We start from the raw sequence: 20,475 nt of genomic DNA, 5'->3' as shown, positions 1-20,475 counted from the left end.
TCCACCCAAGGATGCAGCTAGGGTTTTTCATCTTCACAAGGCCTCCAAAGTCGTCAGCAAACTCCTGTTTCTCATACAATAAGTTACACAAAGCTAAGCAAGGCCAGGCAATTGTCATGTGGGTTAAGGGTTAGCTCTTTCAGTGTTAGCTTTTGAAGTGTTAGCTAGTTAGTTCCCTGTATCACCAGAGTTTGGCCTTGTTAAACCTCATACAATTGGTCTCAGTCCAAAGATCTAGCCAATCAAAATCCAGATGTCTTCATTTTTCCTCATAAGAAAAACGTTCTTTCACCTTCATCATCTTTGTAGCCTGTCACTGCACTCCCTCCAGTAATTCTTTGTCCTTCTTAAATTGGGAATTGGACCCAGAAACTCCCGATGTGGCCTCACTAAGGCAGAGTAGAGGGGGATGACAACCTCCGTCAACGTGCTACTCACACTCTTCCGCATGCTTCCAGGCACCATTTGCCCTCTTGGACACAAGGACACATAGCTAGTTCGCAGTCAGCCTGTTGTTGACCAGAACTTTCTGGTATTTCTCACAATGTTGCTTTCCCGCAGGTCCACCCCTGACCTGTACTGATGCCTGGGATTATTCCTCATCAGGTGCAGGACCCTACACTTGCCTTTGTTGATTTTCATCAGGTTCTTCTCTTTCCAGTCCTCCAACCTGTCCAGGTCTCGCTGAATGGCAGCACAGCCAGGTGTATCAACCCTTCCATCCAGTTTGCTATCGTCAGCAAACTTGCCAGGGGTGCACTCAGTCTCTTCATCCAGGTCATTCATGAACAGGACTGGACCTAATACTGACTGCTGGGGAACACTACTAACTACAGACCTACAACCAGACTATACGCCATTGAAGCACGCGGTACATCTTTAAAAAGAGGAGCCTGTGGGTGCTCTGAGGACATGGGCAGAGTAGGGCAGAGATAGACCGATTCTTACACTGGGAGTTGGAAAAATCACACTTTATTGTCCCGACAATGAGGATGTCTGTCCCCCCAGAACCTGGGGCTCATCTTCTGCCCAAAATGACAGTATTCTGATGAGGATATCCTTTCGCCTCTAATCCCAGCAGAAGAAAGGAGCCTGCATGGCAGAGCAGGCATGTCAGAAATGAGGAAAAGAAATGGCAGCACTGATGGTCATCAAAATACAAGCTTTCCATTACGTAGAATATTTTGCCTTGGGGGTGAATCTGTTGGAAGATTACTGCCCACATGCAATGGCAGTGGGTCTGGGCTTGGTCACTCATGGCAGGGTTTGCCAGAGGGGAAGGAGAAGTGTGTGTGCATCCCTACACAGTCTCCAATTTTGTCTCCAGCACATGCCTTATCTCCCTACTTGTGAGGTGACAGGCTGCTCCTCACCCATCTCCCCTGTTCTGCTTTCCCTGACCTCTCTCCCAGGTGCAGCTCAACGCACAAGACATGTCCTGCTACAAGCCGTGCCTGCCCTGCCAGCCCTCTGACCCGACCCTGCTGGCCAACAGCTGCAATGAGCCCTGTGTCCAGCGGTGCTAGGACTCCAGAGTCTTCATCCAGCCCTCGCCCATGGTGGTGACCCTGCCCAGCCCCATCCTCAGCTCCTTCCCGCAGAACACCGCCGTGGGATCCTCCACCTCTGCTGCTGTTGGCAGCATCCTTAGCTCTCAGGGAGTGCCCATCAGCTCCAGGGTCTTTGGTCTCTCTGGCTTGGGTAGCAGCGTTTGTAGAATGAGGAGGTGTTTCCCCTACTAAAGCTGGTGGTGATGGCCGTGGGGAAGTCCCCCAGGGACACACAAGGTGGTATCGGACTGGGGACAGAGCATCAGGTTGTTGGTTTCAGAGGGGCTGAGCAACCCCAACACGCCTTGCAAAAGGATGGGGCCAGCCTGGGCTCTCAGAAAGCACAGCTAATGCTGCCTTTCTCATCTTTCAGTGTCCCCTCTCCCTCTTCTGTCCTTATTCACTTGTGGTCCCCTGGGCTGTGAGCCCCACAAAGCCTGTCTAGGGAGGACCTACTGGCCCTGCTCCCCCTGTAAGGTAGGCAGCTGGACACCTGCCTGGATGTTTGCCAGAGGCGTGGATTTCAAAATCTCATCTCCACTGGTGCTCCTTGAACTAGGATCTACACTCATAACAACATCATTTCCATCTTTGGCTCATTAAAGTTCTGCTGTATCCCAGCCCAAGCCTCTGTGAAATCCTTTTCCCTGCAAACAATATCCCAAGATGCCCATGGAGAGAAATGGTCCTCACAGTGATTATGGGAAGGAGTTGTTGTGGATGGTTGGACAATGGTTGTTAACAGCTAATTAAGTGAAGGACTGTGGGCAGTCTTTTCAAAGTAGTCATTCTTCAGAGGCTGGGCAGGCATCAATCTGCTGCTGTGAGGTGGTGGCTGATTTCATTTGCATCACTTGTTATTTCTGTTTTTTCCACTTTTTCCTTACCCTTTTGGAGCTTCCTGACCGTGACCCGAGGGTATTTTGCTCTTTTGCTGTTGCAAATCTCTCCGCACCACTGGGACAGTGGATCAAGAGAAGAAATTGTAGGTGCTTAGTTGTGCTCGGGTTCCACACACCACACAGATCAACTGGCAGTGCATGTCGTCCTCATCTTGCTCCTTCCCATTCTGTGCCAAATCAACCAGCAGCCCAACAGCAGGGCCAGGGAAAGGCGCTTTTGCAGTGACACCAGCAAAACAAGTGCAACTCTAGCACTGTTCCTGGGCATCAAGAACATTCACCAACATCCTGGCCAAGGTGAGCAGGACCTCAGATACAGGAGATACAGGGTTGTGACTATCCCACTCTGCTCAGCACTCACTTGAAAGCACCTACAAAACTGCTGTAATGTAAGAAAGATGTGATGCAAGAAGCACCTTGGCCAAGACAGTTCAGCAGGTATTGCAGGATGGTGAGGAGCAGAGGCACTTGTGTGGGGAGCAGTGGCTGAGGGAACGGGGCTTGTTGAGCATGAAGACAGTATTTGTTATGAGAATGAAGGGCAGCTTTGGAGTAGCAGTGGTGAGGTCCCGCAGAAGACAGATCCAGGCTCAACACTGGTACTGTGTGGCTGGAGGACTAGAGAAAATGGGCTCACATTCAGACATGAGACGTTTGTACCTGGTAGGAGGAAAACGGTTTTCAGCAAAAGGTGCGTCAAGCAGTAAAAGAGATTTCCTGGGGACATTGTCCAGTCAACCTCCTTGAACACTCGTGGCTCACAATGTGGAAAAAGGGCTTGGGCCCAACAAGTTCTGGAGGTCCATTCCACCTTGATTATGTTCTGATCCTATAGTCCAGAACAGCTTTTTTGTGCCCTGACCTACTGGTTACAGGGACAGCAGGGAAGATCAACTCAGCTTTGTGGCTGAGGAGACAAGTACAAGATCTGTGGACACCATGTCTTGGCACAAGTTTTCCCAAAGGTCCTGTGGCAGGACCCTCACGTTTCTCAAGCTTTTTATTTTCCATCTGGTCTTTTCCTCAACTCACAACTCTGTATCTAAAGGTTATGGTTGGTAACGGTTCTCTTGTTAACAACCCCATCCTGGAACCAAGCCTGAATAACATGTGTCTCCTTGGACATCTTGGAGAACATCTGCAGAAGAAAGGACGAGAAAAAAGTATGTGCTGGGATGCAAAAGAACTTTATTGAGTCAGAAAGAAAAAAAGGTGGCTCTGAATAGAGGCCTCAGTACGGAGAGCACCAGGGGCAGACCAGAGTCTGCACCCTATGGCTGTGGTGCAGATATAGCCAGGAGTCCATCTGCCTGCCCCACAGAGGGTCTGGTACCGTCTTGTGGGTCACCAGGGGACTTCCCCAGGGCCATCACCAGCAGCTTTAGCAGGGGAAATGACTCCTTATGCCGCAGATGCCACTGCCCAAGCCAGAGAGACCAAAGCCCCCGGAGTTGATGGGCACTCCCTGAGAGCTGAGGATGCTGCCAACAGCAGCGGAGGTGGAGGATCCCACGGCGGTGTTCTGCGGGAAGGAGCTGAGGATGGGGCCGGGCAGGGTCACCACCACGGGGGACGGCTGGATGTAAACATGGGAGTCTTGGCACTGCTGGACGCAGGGCTCATTGCAGCTGTTGGCCAGCGGGGTTGGGCCGCAGGACTGGAAGGGCAGGCACTGGTTGTAGCAGGACATGTCTTGTGGCTGGAGCTGCACCTGGGAGAAAGAGAAAGCAGGGGAAAGCAGAAGATGAGCGATTGTACAGAAGCAGTCTGTCACCTCACCACAAAAGAGCCAAGCCTAGCCAAGGAAAGATGGAGGTTAGGACTGGAGGCTGTGTTTCTCCTTCACTTCACCTTAAACGTTCCCCATCAAAAGTGACTGAGCTCAGAAATACCCCTGCCTACCCCCTTGCTTACTTCAGCAAAGCACCAGGCTCTCTCCCTGCAACACCGTTTGAACCCTTCCCTCTCCCAAGATTAGCAGCCCATGTCCCACTACTGGAGAAAGGAGCAGGAATAGGGTGAGAAAACTAGAGGGGAGGAGAGGGGAGGGGAGAGGAGTGGAGGGAAGGGGAGGAGAGGAGAGGAGAGGAGAGGAGAGGAGAGGAGAGGAGAGGAGAGGAGAGGAGAGGAGAGGAGAGGAGAGGAGAGGAGAGGAGAGGAGAGGAGAGGAGAGGAGAGGAGACTTCAGACTCACCTTGTTCCTGAGGAGAGGGAGGCGAGAGAAGTGAATGAGAAAGTGAGGATAAGGACCTGCTTTTATACTGCTACTGCACTGCCTCAGGCCCACAGTCACTGCATGTGGGCAGTAATTTTCCAACAGACTCACCTCCAAAGTAAAACACCTTACCTAATGGCACAGGTTAAATTTTGTTTCATCAATGCTGCCATTTAATTTCCTCATTTCTGACCTGACCATTAGGCCGCAGAGGCACCTTTGAAGTATTGACGTGAAAGGGGCAAGGATTTCCCAGGTAGGAACACATCAGTAAAGGCAGAATATGTCCCCCTGAGTGCTGGAGACATCTGTGCAGGCAGGGGACTTGGGCCTGGGGAAATCTGATGAGGTTGTTTCCCACTCCCTTTGCATGAAGTTGCACATGTCCTCCCACCCTCTACTGCCCGTGTTAGTTTGTTTGGGAAAGTTGTCCCCTCTCACGCAGTCTCTGGGGGCTCTCAACCAATGTCATCGGCAGGTTTGGAGAAAGAGACCATTTTCCTGGGGTTGGGATGGAGCTGCCCTGGCCACAGGGGAATTCAGCCCTGCCTGCAGCACAGACCTGCAGACAGCACACACCTGTGGCTTATCCTCACGACAAAAGCCTGACGCATGGCCAGTCCAAAGAGTGTGACTTGGCAAGGGTAGGGAGAGTCTATTCCAGGAAGCTTGCCTGCTGAAGACACTCCCTTGGCCTCCTGGGATGCGTTCCAGCTGCCTCCATGTCTGCAGGGCAGAGAAGTGCATCACCTCTTTGATGTGGTCTGAGACCTGGTTTTGTACCCTGGGCCCTTCTCAGCACATCCCCTCCCTGGGCATCCTCAGGGACATGGCACTGCAGGATCCTGAGAGTTCTTATATACCGGGGATATTAAGGGAGTTTCCTTGCATTCTTGATGGTGCTAGGTTTTTCTCCAGCCTGAGGAGGCTTTTGGCCTATGGGAAAGAATGGGTGCTTAAGCCCTAATGCCCAGGAGAAGACTCACTGCATGGGACTGAGGGATGAGTCCCAGCCAGAAGGGAGATGTTTTCTGCAAACCTTTCTTTCCCTCTGCTGAGAATTCAGGAGACCTCGTCATCACAACTCATCCTTTTTGGTCAGAAGGATGAGGGTTGTCTGTCCATTCCCTTCCACCCCTAATGTTTTGGCTTCCTTTCCTGAGTATTGCCTGGATCTTTCTTGCTCTTGGACCAAGAAATGCCAAAGGTGCTGCTGGTTTTTCTGAGCTCATTTGCACTTCGCAGTTGCTCTCATGGCATTCTTCCGACCATCTGCTTCACTAGGTAGTGAACCTGAAATGCAGGGACTGTACTCTGCTACTCACTTTCCTCCCTGTCATCAGGTCTTGAACACTCAGTTTCTCCAGTGTGATAGCTATGGCTGTCCTTGATTCCCATGTTCCCAACCAGTTCTTCCCTCTTAGAGGCAGCTGTGCATCACCCGTCCGTTCACCATGACAGAATCACGGAATCCTTGAGGTTGGAAAGGACTTCAAGAGATCTTCTAGTCAAAGCGGCCCTGCTCAAAGCACAGTCAGCCTTTAGAGGATTCCCAGGGGCAAGTCTTGTCAAGCTCTGAATACCTACAAGGATGCAGAAGACACAGCCCGTCTGTGACAATCCCAGATGGTGCTTGACCACACTAACAAAGTATTTTCTGATGTTTCCACCATCCCCCCACACTCCCCCAGCCAAACCAGAAACAGTTTCGTACAGACTCCAAAGGAGGGAAAGGCTTGAGCTGCAGCCAGGCCAAGAACTCCTGTTAGGAAACCTACAAGGAAGCAAACATCACATTGAACACCCATAAGTTGTGAGTGCAAAGAGTCTTGTCCATACTTTTCCGACCGTGTGTGATTTGACTGGGAGCCAGCAACTTTATTCTATCAATATGACAGCCTGGGTAAGCTACCGTGAGCTCTCTCTGCTCAGCAAGTGTGGCTGAATGGTGGTGATCTTTTACTGCTCAAAGATCACTGCATGAACCCAGTTCAAGTTTCATAGCAATCACTTAAGTAAGTGCCTACTGATTAGAATGAATCACCTGGAATTGTAAGGTTGTGTGATTTTTAATATACTGTCTGCTTCATGTTACATAGTAAACTGTGTGCTATAAAGTTCTGCTCTTGTTTACCAAAAGCAGCTACACACTACACTGAATATTTGTCTGATAAGGTCTAAGGTCCTTTCCTATAACCCCTGTCCCAGGTAGAGCTGCTCCATTCAGCCTTTGCACAAGCCTCTCTTTTGCTGCTGACCTACCCAGAAGAAGACCTTCTCTTTGCCCCCCACATGGTTTGCCTGGTTCAATACCAGGTGGGCTTTGCCTTTCCTAACCCCACCCTGCATACTCAGAGAACCTGACAAATGTTGTCCCCAGAGCAAAGGGCACCAAGAGAAGGACAACAGAAACCTCTTCCTGCAATGGCAATTGCAAACAATTGAACTGCTCCAAGCCAACACATCTTGGCTGCACAGGACCCCTCAGCCCCTGAGGGCACATCTTCACCACGCACAGACGTGATCCAGCCAGGAATATCACTGGGTGTCTCATCCAGAGACACGAAAGGAGCTTGTATGTCAGACCAGGCATGTCAGAAATGAGGAAATAAAATGGGAGGGTGTCAGGAAACCCAAATGCAACCAGTGCAATTGGGTAGGATGTTTTGCTGTGAGGGTGAGTCTACTGGAAAATTACTGCCCATGTGCAGGGACTGGTCGCCTGGGGCAGTACAGGAGCAGTATAAAAGTGTGTCCTTCTCCTCACTCTCTCATCCATTCCTCTCATCTTCACCTCTTCAGGAACAAGGTGAGTCTGAAACTTGTTCTCCTCTTGCTGCTCTTCCTCCTGCACTTCGATCCTCTCCAGAATTTCTCAGCACAAACTTGCCCCTTTTTCTTTTGCTGGGTCATTGGGCTGCTTGTCGTGGGAGAAGTAAGAGGTATACCATGGAGAGAACTTGGGACTTCACTGAGTTATCTCCTGAGTTATGGACAAGGAAGTGATCACCCAGGACTTGATTGCTGTTTGTAGGACTCTTTTGGGCTGAGAGGAAGGATTTCCATCATCTGGAGTGACAAGCTGCTGTTCAACCATCCCTCATAATCTGCTTCCCCCTGCCCTGTCTCTCTCCCAGGTGCAGCTCCAGCCACAAGACATGTCCTGCTACAACCCGTGCCTGCCCTTCCAGTCCTGCGGCCCAACCCCGCTGGCCAACAGCTGCAATGAGCCCTGCGTCCAGCAGTGCCAGGACTCCCATGTTTACATCCAGCCATCCCCCGTGGTGGTGTCCCTGCCCGGCCCCATCCTCAGCTCCTTCCCGCAGAACACCGCCGTGGGATCCTCCACCTCCGCCGCTGTTGGCAGCGTCCTCAGCTCTCAGGGAGTGCCCATCAACTCCGGGGGCTTTGGTTTCTCTGGCTTGGGCAGTGGCATCTGCGGCATAAGGAGGCGTTTCCCCTGCTAAAGCTGCTGATGATGGCCCTGGGGAAGGAAACCAGGGACACACAGGATGGGACAGGACTGGGGATGGAGCATTAGATTGTTGTTTTCAGAGGGGCTGAGCAATCCCAGCACCCGTTGCAAAAGGATGGGACCAACCCGAGCTCTCAGAAAGCACAGCTAATGCCACCTTCCCCCTCTTCCAGTGTCTCCTCTCCCTCTTGTGTCCTTGTTCTCTTGTGCTCCCCTGGGTTGTGAGCCCCACAAAGCCAGCCTAGGGAGGACCTGCTGGCCCTGCTCCCTCAGTGGGGCAGGCAGATAAGTATCTGGCAGGGTCTCCACCACAGCCATGGGTCACAGACTCCTGTCTACCCCTGGTGCTCCTTGCAATGGGGTCTCCACTTGGATCAACCTGATTTTCCTCTTTTGTCCCATTAAAGTTCTGCTGCATCCCAGCTCATGCCTGTGTGTCTTCCTTTCCCCTGCAGATGCTCTCACAAGATGCTCAGGGTCAGACCTGGTCCTTAGGTGTGGTTCTAAGAAGGGATTGTTGAGGATATTTTTGCTTTGAGCATGCTTAGCCATACTTGGGATGACCCTCTGATTTCTAAACTTCACTGCCTATCTGGGGTTTGATAGAATTCTATGATAGAGTTCAATGACCATTGCTTCACTAGAATAATTTTATACCTCCTATGAAAGCATTCTCTATTCCATGTTCAGTGAGCCTTGTACCCTCAGCCTCTCCTTCTCAGAGGATTGCTCCAGCCCTTACACCATCCTAGTTTCCCAGCTTGTACCACTTGGTAAGAACCTTCTTGCATGAGAGCAGTTCCGTAGATGCCATCTGATGAGTGCTAAGCAGACTGGAAGCATAGGTTTTTTGAAGCATCTTTGAATAACTTGATGTAGTGACAGACATCCCTGCCCACAGCAGGAGGGCTGAGTCATGGAAGAACCCCAAAAATCATTTTAGAAGGAAAATTAGCTCCAAAGCAACATTAATCTAAGTGGAACTGCTTGCAAATAAACAGCTACAAATGAGGTTTATTCAGCACTCCGGCAACACCATGAAACACAGGTTCGGATACCATCTAAAAATTAATTACTACACAGCAGGGACAAACTGAAGGGTATGAGATCCCAAAAATCTAGAGTGATGATTCAAAATGTGTACCTTCCCACTCTGTTAGAAAGTGATGACTCTCAAGAGTGCCCAGATTGCTTACCAGTTTGGCAAAGGTGTCTCAGTCCCCAAGGAATGTTCCTTACATGGCCAGCGTAAGGAACAGAGTCTCTGACTGCATACCCACTAGTCCAAAGAAGACCAACTCAAAGGGTGCATCCAGTGATTTATAGCCTGGCTGAGTGTGGCTGTGGTCTTTATGATCATGGTCCAGAAGCTTCTCTGCCTCTCTAGACCTGGGAACCTCCTTGCCAGAGGACCCTGCCTGTTGACCAAGGGTCCCAACTTTTCTGCTCCACCAGCTGGGGGGAGGTGAATGTGAGGACTCACCATGCCCAGAGTAGGCATAAAGGAGGGGTGTAACTGTCGGCGCCTTGGCACTGACCAAGGTGCATGGACAGGGGCAAGCACAGTGGGGCATAAAAGGCGCTAAGGAGCCATCATCTGCTCCACTGAAAGCAAGACCTTGTAGGGGGATGGGCAACTGCCACAGGTTGGACCAGAGGATGTTTATAGACCTGTCCATATAAAAGTCTTTCTGTGGTTCTGTGCTACGCTGGTACCACAATCAAGGCAACCAGCTGCACTGTGTCCCTTCCTTTCAGAATGTTATGGTTACAGTGGGTTCTCCTGTCTGCTCCTGGCAAGCCACTGCCTGTGTCTTGTCAATACCACATTCCCTCCTCGCTACTTGCATCACAGTTGATTTACCGAGGAAAAAGAAAAGGCATACACAGCGAAGCAGATGGCAGCCCCTAGACTCTGTTTGGTGATTCTGTAGGTGGACAAATATAGAAATTACCACAGAATCCTAGAAACACCAAGTGTCCTGAGGTGGTAGGGAGCACAAGGATCATCGAGTCCAACTCTTGTCCCTGCATAGGATAACCCCAAAATTCACACCATGTGTCTGAATTGTGCAAGACTAAGGAAACTTGCTTAATTTAGACAGTCACTGCAAAATCATCCCCAACAACCCGCTTTCAAAAGCCACCATTCAGAAACATGTGTCTCTCTGGGAATCTTGGAGATCAGGTGCAGGGGAAAGGACGACACGAAAGTGCAGTCCACGATGCAGAAGAACTTTAATGAGTCAATAAAAAAAAAAAAAGAAATAAGGTGGATGCAAGTGCAGGGAAAATTTAGCAGGGGAAACGCCTCCTCGTGCCGCAGATGCCGCTGCCCAAGTCAGAGAGACCAAAGCCCCTGGAGTTGATGGGCACTCCCTGAGAGCTGAGGATGCTGCCAACAGCAGCAGAGGTGGAGGATCCCACGGCGGTGTTCTGCGGGAAGGAGCTGAGGATGGGGCCAGGCAGGGTCACCACCACGGGGGAGGGCTGGATGAAGACTCTGGAGTCCTGACACTGCTGGACACAGGGCTCATTGCAGCTGTTGGCCAGCGGGGTTGGGCCGCAGGACTGGAAGGGCAGGCACGGGTTGTAGCAGGACATGTCTTGTGGCTGGAGCTGCACCTGGGAGAGAGAAGTCAGAGGAAAACAAAGCTCCCTGGGTTGCTGAAGAACAGCCTGTCAGCCCACCATGAGGGAGACCCTAACCCTCCACAAAAATGAGCTCTGCCAAGTGCCACCAAGCTGAGGGCGCTTCCTACCTAGCTCATAGCTCAGGAGATATCGCAACAAAGCCCCATCCTCTCTCTATGGCACACTCTCTGTGCCCTTATCTCCACCAAGTCAAACAGCTCCAAGATGCAGTAGAAGACAACGGGGCAGGTAAGTGCCAAGAAAACCCAGAAGAAGAAGATGACAAGGAGCAGGAAGACAAGGAGGAAGATGAGGAGAAGGGTGAAGACAAGAAATGGCTCCAAACTCACCTAGATCCCAAGGAGATGGAGACAACAGTAGTGGATGAGTGAGTGAGTGAGTGAGTGAGTGAGTGAGTGAGTGAGGAGAAGGACCCACTTTCATACTGCTCCTGTACAGCCCCAGGCTCACAGTCACTGTACACAGGCAGTAATTTTTCTGTAGACTCACCTCCAAAGCAAAACACCCTACATAATTGCACAGGTTGCTCTTTGGTTTCCGTCATCACTTTCATTTCCTCATCTCTTACATGACCATCATGCCATGGAGGGTCTTTAGAAGTTTCACAGTGACAGACCAAGGCTTTTTCTGAGCAAGATCATGTCAGCACAGACAGAAGATGTGCCCCAGAGTGCTCGAGGGGTCAGTGCAGACAGAGAATATGGCTCTGGGGACATCTGCTGAGGTTGCTTTCAACTCCAAGGAAATGAAGGTGCATGTCTTCCCACCATTGCAGTCCTCTCGCTAGTGTACAAAGGCTCCTGTGACTGGATGTTGCACTTCTCCCTTCTGCCTCCCTGCTGCACTCCAGCAGTCACTGGTCATTTCCTCTACATGCAGATGGGTTGCAGTGTTGGTCTAAAACACCTTTGACTAAGGAAAGCTTCTCTTGCTTGATACATTTGCTGGTTTCTTTTGCCAAAACATCCCCTCTTGTGGCAGTCTCTGGAAGTCTCCAGCCAATGCAGTCATAAGGAAGGACTTGGTCCTCCAAAAACCCCCTGATTCCTCAACAAGACCTGTGGAGTCAGGTCCCTCCTCACTACATGAGGAGTGTGACCAGGACTGCACCTTATTCCTCCCACTGCCCTCACACCATCATGCAGTTTGGCCACATGTTTTGGACCCTGACCTGCAGGACACACAATGGTTTGCCTGGAGATTGGTAGTCAGGTAGAGGTCAGTGCTCAGAGCTCTGGCCACAGGGGAATCTGTCCCCTCATGGGACACAGGCCTGCAGACAACACACACTCCTGGCTTGGCCTCATGCCAGAAGCCTGACACATGGCCAATCCAAAATTAAAATGTGACTCGCCATGCTTTGACAGAGACTATCCCAGCAAGGCTGCATACTAAAGACATTCCCTTGGCCTCCTTGGATGCATTCCAGGTGCCTCCATGTCTGCAGGGCAGGGAAGTGCATCGCCTCTTGGAAATTGTCTCAGAGCTGTTTTTACACCCACTGCCCTTCTGAACCCATCCCCTCCCTGTGCATCCCCTGGCACGTTGCACTGCAGGGTCCTGACAGCCCTCACTCACTGAGGAGATGAGGAAAGCTTCGTGCCTCTCCAATGGTACCGCGTTGTGCTCCAAGCTGAGGAGGCCTTTGAGGCGCAGGAAAGAAGACATGGGGAAGTCCATAGGAAGGTATATAGCATGAGATCCAGGGATGAGTTCCAGCTGATGGGCAGACGTGTTTTGCAACCCTTTCGTTTCCATCATGGAGTATTCAGGAGAGCCTCCTACCACAGCCTGGTCTTTTCCGCCAGGGTGACAAAGCCTGTATTTCTGTTTACTTCCACAACTGAGTCTCTCCTCAAGGATGATTAAGCCCCAAAGGCGCATCTACCCAGAGGAGGTTTGAGGGCTCCCAGATCCCCTCTTGGCCTTCTCTTTTCAAAGGTGAACACAGAACCATGGAATCATTTCAGTTGGAATAGAAACTTGATCATCAAGTTGTGTCTTAATCTAACTCTGGCACTAAACCATGTCCCTAAGAACCTCGTCTATATGCTTTTTGAATACCTTCAGGAATGACGACTCCACCACTTCCCTGGACAGGCTGTTCCACTGTTTCACCCTCTCCACGTATAAATGTTTCCTAATATCCAATCTAAACCACTCCTGGTACAACTTGAGGTATTTCCTCTTGTCCTATCACTTGCTACTTGGTAGAACAGACCAACACCCTCCATGCTACAACCTCTTTTCAGGTAGTTGTAGACAGCAATAAGGTCTCCCCTCAGCCTCCTGTTCTCCAGGCTAAACAGTCCCAGTTCCCTCAACTGCTCTTCATCACACTTGTGCTTCAGGTCCCTCATCAGCTCCATCACCCTCCTCTGCACTCTCTCTCTGATATCTCAAGGTGTCTCTCTTATGATGAGGGGCGTAAAGCTGAACACAATGTTCAAGGTGGGGCCTCACCGTCACTGAGTACAATGACACAATCAATTTACTCCTGCTGACCACACTGTTCCTGATACAAGCCAGGATGCTGTTGGCCTTTTTGGCCTCCTGGACACATGCTGTCTCATATTCAGCCAGCTGTCAATCAACATCCCCAGGTCCTTTTCCACCAGGCAGATTTCCAGCCACTCTTCCCCGAGCCTGGAGCATTCATGAGGTTGTTGTGACCCAACTTCAGGACTCGCTGAGGCATGGAAATTACTTTACAACCTGTGAGATTGTAAAGAAGGTATGTTTATTCAGCACTGTGCACATGGGTGCTAGCTCCACCCAAGATGTGTGTAAATTTCTAGTAGCTGTGAGCTTGGCTAAATGTTGTAAAGTATTACATATTCATGAAAATTCTACAAACGCCTATATATATTCATAACCTGTCCCTGAGAAGGTGGTTCTTATTCCAATGAGTTCCGGGAAATCATTTCCACAGCCTCCACCTCTGACCCCTCCTGGTTTCGCCTGCACAGTGATCGTGAGCCAGGGCCTTCTCTGCTGTACACTTTTACCTCTGGCCTGGTGTGCTGAGTTAGCTGGGACTCAAACTGATGAGTTGGTTAGAACTGGTATATCTCCTGTCATGTGTCCAAGATTCTGTTATCTAGTCCACCCAAGGATGCAGCTAGGGTTTTTCATCTTCACAAGGCCTCCAAAGTCGTCAGCAAACTCCTGTTTCTCATACAATAAGTTACACAAAGCTAAGCAAGGCCAGGCAATTGTCATGTGGATTAAGGCTTAGCTCTTTCAGTGTTAGCTTTTGAAGTGTTAGCTAGTTAGTTCCCTGTATCACCAGAGTTTGGCCTTGTTAAACCTCATACAATTGGTCTCAGTCCAAAGATCTAGCCAATCAAAATCCAGATGTCTTCATTTTTCCTCATAAGAAAAACGTTCTTTCACCTTCATCATCTTTGTAGCCTGTCACTGCACTCCCTCCAGTAATTCTTTGTCCTTCTTAAATTGGGAATTGGACCCAGAAACTCCCGATGTGGCCTCACTAAGGCAGAGTAGAGGGGGATGACAACCTCCGTCAACGTGCTACTCACACTCTTCCGCATGCTTCCAGGCACCATTTGCCCTCTTGGACACAAGGACACATAGCTAGTTCGCAGTCAGCCTGTTGTTGACCAGAACTTTCTGGTATTTCTCACAATGTTGCTTTCCCGCAGGTCCACCCCTGACCTGTACTGATGCCTGGGATTATTCCTCATCAGGTGCAGGACCCTACACTTGCCTTTGTTGATTTTCATCAGGTTCTTCTCTTTCCAGTCCTCCAACCTGTCCAGGTCTCGCTGAATGGCAGCACAGCCAGGTGTATCAACCCTTCCATCCAGTTTGCTATCGTCAGAAAACTTGCCAGGGGTGCACTCAGTCTCTTCATCCAGGTCATTCATGAACAGGACTGGACCTAATACTGATTGCTGGGGAACACTACTAACTACAGACCTACAACCAGACTATACGCCATTGAAGCACGCGGTACATCTTTAAAAAGAGGAGCCTGTGGGTGCTCTGAGGACATGGGCAGAGTAGGGCAGAGATAGACCGATTCTTACACTGGGAGTTGGAAAAATCACACTTTATTGTCCCGACAATGAGGATGTCTGTCCCACCAGAACCTGGGGCTCATCTTCTGCCCAAAATGACAGTATTCTGATGAGGATATCCTTTCGCCTCTAATCCCAGCAGAAGAAAGGAGCCTGTATGGCAGAGCAGGCATGTCAGAAATGAGGAAAAGAAATGGCAGCACTGATGGTCATCAAAATACAAGCTTTCCATTACGTAGAATATTTTGCCTTGGGGGTGAATCTGTTGGAAGATTACTGCCCACATGCAATGGCAGTGGGTCTGGGCTTGGTCACTCATGGCAGGGTTTGCCAGAGGGGAAGGAGAAGTGTGTGTGCATCCCTACACAGTCTCCAATTTTGTCTCCAGCACATGCCTTATCTCCCTACTTGTGAGGTGACAGGCTGCTCCTCACCCATCTCCCCTGTTCTGCTTTCCCTGACCTCTCTCCCAGGTGCAGCTCAAGCCACAAGACATGTCCTGCTACAAGCCGTGCCTGCCCTGCCAGCCCTCTGGCCCGACCCCGCTGGCCAACAGCTGCAATGAGCCCTGTGTCCAGCGGTGCTAGGACTCCAGAGTCTTCATCCAGCCCTCGCCCATGGTGGTGACCCTGCCCAGCCCCATCCTCAGCTCCTTCCCGCAGAACACCGCCGTGGGATCCTCCACCTCTGCTGCTGGTGGCAGCATCCTTAGCTCTCAGGGAGTGCCCATCAGCTCCAGGGTCTTTGGTCTCTCTGGCTTGGGTAGCAGCGTTTGTAGAATGAGGAGGTGTTTCCCCTACTAAAGCTGGTGGTGATGGCCGTGGGGAAGTCCCCCAGGGACACACAAGGTGGTATCGGACTGGGGACAGAGCATCAGGTTGTTGGTTTCAGAGGGGCTGAGCAACCCCAACACGCCTTGCAAAAGGATGGGGCCAGCCTGGGCTCTCAGAAAGCACAGCTAATGCTGCCTTTCTCATCTTTCAGTGTCCCCTCTCCCTCTTCTGTCCTTATTCACTTGTGGTCCCCTGGGCTGTGAGCCCCACAAAGCCTGTCTAGGGAGGACCTACTGGCCCTGCTCCCCCTGTAAGGTAGGCAGCTGAACACCTGCCTGGATGTTTGCCAGAGGCGTGGATTTCAAAATCTCATCTCCACTGGTGCTCCTTGAACTAGGATCTACACTCATAACAACATCATTTCCATCTTTGGCTCATCAAAGTTCTGCTGTATCCCAGCCCAAGCCTCTGTGAAATCCTTTTCCCTGCAAACAATATCCCAAGATGCCCATGGAGAGAAATGGTCCTCACAGTGATTATGGGAAGGAGTTGTTGTGGATGGTTGGACAATGGTTGTTAACAGCTAATTAAGTGAAGGACTGTGGGCAGTCTTTTCAAAGTAGTCATTCTTCAGAGGCTGGGCAGGCATCCATCTGCTGCTGTGAGGTGGTGGCTGATTTCATTTGCATCACTTGTTATTTCTGTTTTTTCCACTTTTTCCTTACCCTTTTGTAGCTGCCTGACCGTGACCCGAGGGTATTTTGCTCTTTTGCTGTTGCAAATCTCTCCGCACCACTGGGACAGTGGATCAAGAGAAGAAATTGTAGGTGCTTAGTTGTGCTCGGGTTCCACACACCACACAGATCAACTGGCAGTGCATGTCGTCCTCATCTTGCTCCTTCCCATTCTGTGCCAAATCAACCAGCAGCCCAACAGCAGGGCCAGGGAAAGGCGCTTTTGCAGTGACACCAGCAAAACAAGTGCAACTCTAGCACTGTTCCTGGGCATCAAGAACATTCACCAACATCCTGGCCAAGGTGAGCAGGACCTCAGATACAGGAGATACAGGGTTGTGACTATCCCACTCTGCTCAGCACTCACTTGAAAGCACCTACAAAACTGCTGTAATGTAAGAAAGATGTGATGCAAGAAGCACCTTGGCCAAGACAGTTCAGCAGGTATTGCAGGATGGTGAGGAGCAGAGGCACTTGTGTGGGGAGCAGTGGCTGAGGGCACGGGGCTTGTTAGGCATGAAGACAATATTTGTTATGAGAATGAAGGGCAGCTTTGGAGTAGCAGTGGTGAGGTCCCGCAGAAGACAGATCCAGGCTCAACACTGGTACTGTGTGGCTGGAGGACTAGAGAAAATGGGCTCACATTCAGACATGAGACGTTTGTACCTGGTAGGAGGAAAACGGTTTTCAGCAAAAGGTGCGTCAAGCAGTAAAAGAGATTTCCTGGGGACGTTGTCCAGTCAACCTCCTTGAACACTCGTGGCTCACAATGTGGAAAAAGGGCTTGGGCCCAACAAGTTCTGGAGGTCCATTCCACCTTGATTATGTTCTGATCCTATAGTCCAGAACAGCTTTTTTGTGCCCTGACCTACTGGTTACAGGGACAGCAGGGAAGATCAACTCAGCTTTGTGGCTGAGGAGACAAGTACAAGATCTGTGGACACCATGTCTTGGCACAAGTTTTCCCAAAGGTCCTGTGGCAGGACCCTCACGTTTCTCAAGCTTTTATTTTCCATCTGGTCTTTTCCTCAACTCACAACTCTGTATCTAAAGGTTATGGTTGGTAACGGTTCTCTTGTTAACAACCCCATCCCGGAACCAAGCCTGAATAACATGTGTCTCCTTGGACATCTTGGAGAGCATCTGCAGGAGAAAGGACGAGAAAAAAGTATGTGCTGGGATGCAAAAGAACTTTATTGAGTCAGAAAGAAAAAAAGGTGGCTCTGAATAGAGGCCTCAGTACAGAGAGCACCAGGGGCAGACCAGAGTCTGCACCCTGTGGCTGTGGTGCAGATATAGCCAGGAGTCCATCTGCCTGCCCCACAGAGGGTCTGGTACCGTCTTGTGGGTCACCAGGGGACTTCCCCAGGGCCATCATCAGCAGCTTTAGCAGGGCAAACGCCTCCTTATGCCGCAGATGCCACTGCCCAAGCCAGAGAGACCAAAGCCCCCAGAGTTGATGGGCACTCCCTGAGAGCTGAGGATGCTGCCAACAGCAGCGGAGGTGGAGGATCCCACGGCGGTGTTCTGCGGGAAGGAGCTGAGGATGGGGCCGGGCAGGGTCACCACCACGGGGGACGGCTGGATGTAAACATGGGAGTCTTGGCACTGCTGGACGCAGGGCTCATTGCAGCTGTTGGCCAGCGGGGTTGGGCCGCAGGACTGGAAGGGCAGGCACTGGTTGTAGCAGGACATGTCTTGTGGCTGGAGCTGCACCTGGGAGAAAGAGAAGGCAGGGGAAAGCAGAAGATGAGCGATTGTACAGAAGCAGTCTGTCACCTCACCACATAAGAGCCAAGCCTAGCCAAGGAAAGATGGAGGTTAGGACTGGAGGCTGTGTAGAGAGGTCCACGTATTTCTCCTTCACTTCAGCTTAAATATTCCCCATCAAAAGTGACTGAGCTCAGCAATACCCCTGCCTACCCCCTTGCTTACTTCAGCAAAGCACCAGACTCTCTCCCTGCAACACCGTTTGAACCCTTCCCTCTCCCAAGATTAGCAGCCCATGTCCCACTACTGGAGAAAGGAGCAGGAATAGGGTGAGAAAACTAGAGGGGAGGAGAGGGGAGGGGAGAGGAGGGGAGGGGAGGAGAGGGGAGGGGAGGGGAGGGGAGGGGAGGGGAGGGGAGGGGAGAGGAGGGGAGGGGAGGGGAGGGGAGGCGAGGGGAGGGGAGGGGAGGGGAGGCGAGGGGAGGCGAGGGGAGGGGAGGGGAGGGGAGGGGAGGGGAGGGGAGGGGAGGGGAGGGGAGGCGAGGGGAGGGGAGGGGAGGGGAGGGGAGGGGAGGGGAGGAGAGGAGAGGAGAGGAGAGGAGAGGAGAGGAGAGGAGAGGAGAGGAGAGGAGAGGAGAGGAGAGGAGAGGAGAGGAGAGGAGAGGAGAGGAGAGGAGAGGAGAGGAGAGGAGAGGAGAGGAGAGGAGAGGAGAGGAGAGGAGAGGAGAGGAGAGGAGACTTCATACTCACCTTGTTCCTGAGGAGAGGGAGGCGAGAGAAGTGAATGAGAAAGTGAGGATCAGGACCTGCTTTTATACTGCTACTGCACTGCCTCAGGCCCACAGTCACTGCATGTGGGCAGTAATTTTCCAACAGACTCACCTCCAAAGTAAAACACCTTACCTAATGGCACAGGTTAAATTTTGTTTCATCAATGCTGCCATTTCGTTTCCTCATTTCTGACCTGACCATTAGGCCTCAGAGCCACCTTTGAAGTATTGACGTGAAAGGGGCAAGGATTTCCCAGGTAGGAACACATCAGTAAAGGCAGAATATGTCCCCCTGAGTGCTGGAGACATCTGTGCAGGCAGGGGACTTGGGCCTGGGGAAATCTGATGAGGTTGTTTCCCACTCCCTTTGCATGAAGTTGCACATGTCCTCCCACCCTCTACTGCCCGTGTTAGTTTGTTTGGGAAAGTTGTCCCCTCTCACGCAGTCTCTGGGGGTTCTCAACCAATGTCATCGGCAGGTTTGGAGAAAGAGACCATTTTCCTGGGGTTGGGATGGAGCTGCCCTGGCCACAGGGGAATTCAGCCCTGCCTGCAACACAGACCTGCAGACAGCACACACCTGTGGCTTATCCTCACAACAAAAGCCTGACGCATGGCCAGTCCAAAGAGTGTGACTTGCCAAGGGCAGGGAGAGTCTATTCCAGGAAGCTTGCCTGCTGAAGACACTCCCTTGGCCTCCTGGGATGCGTTCCAGCTGCCTCCATGTCTGCAGGGCAGAGAAGTGCATCACCTCTTTGATGTGGTCTGAGACCTGGTTTTGTACCCTGGGCCCTTCTCAGCACATCCCCTCCCTGGGCATCCTCAGGGACACGGCACTGCAGGATCCTGAGAGTTCTTATATACCGGGGATATTAAGGGAGTTTCCTTGCATTCTTGATGGTGTTGGGTTTCTCTCCAGCCTGAGGAGGCTTTTGGCCTATGGGAAAGAATGGGTGCTTAAGCCCTAATGCCCAGGAGAAGACGCACTGCATGGGACTGAGGGATGAGTCCCAGCCAAAAGGGAGATGTTTTCTGCAAACCTTTCTTTCCCTCTACTGAGAATTCAGGAGACCTCGTCATCACAACTCATCCTTTTTGGTCAGAAAGATGAGGGTTGTCTGTCCATTCCCTTCCACCCCTAATGTTTCTGCTTGCTTTCCTGAGTATTGCCTGGATCATTCTTGCTCTTGGACCAAGAAATGCCAAAGGTGCTGCTGGTTTTTCTGAGCTGATTTGCACTTCGCAGTTGCTCTCATGGCATTCTACCGACCATCTGCTTCACTAGATAGCGAACCTGAAATGCAGGACTGTACTCTGCTACTCACTTTCCTCCCTGTCATCAGGTCTTGAACACTCAGTTTCTCCAGTGTGATAGCTATGGCTGTCCTTGATTCCCATGTTCCCAACCAGTTCTTCCCTCTTAGAGGCAGCTGTGCATCACCCGTCCGTTCACCATGACAGAATCACGGAATCCTTGAGGTTGGAAAGGACTTCAAGAGATCTTCTAGTCAAAGCGGCCCTGCTCAAAGCACAGTCAGCCTTTAGAGGATTCCCAGGGCCAAGTCTTGTCAAGCTCTGAATACCTACAAGGATGCAGAAGACACAGCCCGTCTGTGACAATCCCAGATGGTGCTTGACCACACTAACA

The 20,475-nt window shown here is 51.1% G+C and overlaps 3 protein-coding genes across 3 annotated transcripts; all 3 read right to left on the bottom strand.

The window, feature by feature from the left end:
* Window positions 1-3,833: 3,833 nt before the first annotated feature.
* Window positions 3,834-4,152, bottom strand: LOC136111690 (feather keratin 1-like). Its single transcript, XM_065856027.2, has one exon. It carries the CDS (start codon window positions 4,140-4,142, stop codon window positions 3,834-3,836), a length of 309 nt encoding a protein of 102 aa, XP_065712099.1. The 5' UTR covers window positions 4,143-4,152.
* A 6,285-nt stretch (window positions 4,153-10,437) lies between these two features.
* LOC136111769 (feather keratin 1-like) lies at window positions 10,438-10,746 on the bottom strand. The gene has a single exon (XM_065856150.1). The coding sequence runs from the start codon at window positions 10,744-10,746 to the stop codon at window positions 10,438-10,440; it is 309 nt and encodes a 102-aa protein (XP_065712222.1).
* Window positions 10,747-17,733: 6,987 nt separating this feature from the next.
* On the bottom strand, window positions 17,734-18,052 carry LOC139829616 (feather keratin 1-like). Its single transcript, XM_071818026.1, has one exon. It carries the CDS (start codon window positions 18,040-18,042, stop codon window positions 17,734-17,736), a length of 309 nt encoding a protein of 102 aa, XP_071674127.1. The 5' UTR covers window positions 18,043-18,052.
* Between the last annotated feature and the right edge of the window lie 2,423 nt (window positions 18,053-20,475).

This window comes from Patagioenas fasciata, chromosome 22 (genome assembly GCF_037038585.1).
Source record: "Patagioenas fasciata isolate bPatFas1 chromosome 22, bPatFas1.hap1, whole genome shotgun sequence".
Lineage (NCBI taxonomy): Eukaryota > Metazoa > Chordata > Aves > Columbiformes > Columbidae > Patagioenas > Patagioenas fasciata.
This window is presented reverse-complemented; position numbering and strand designations above follow the sequence as displayed.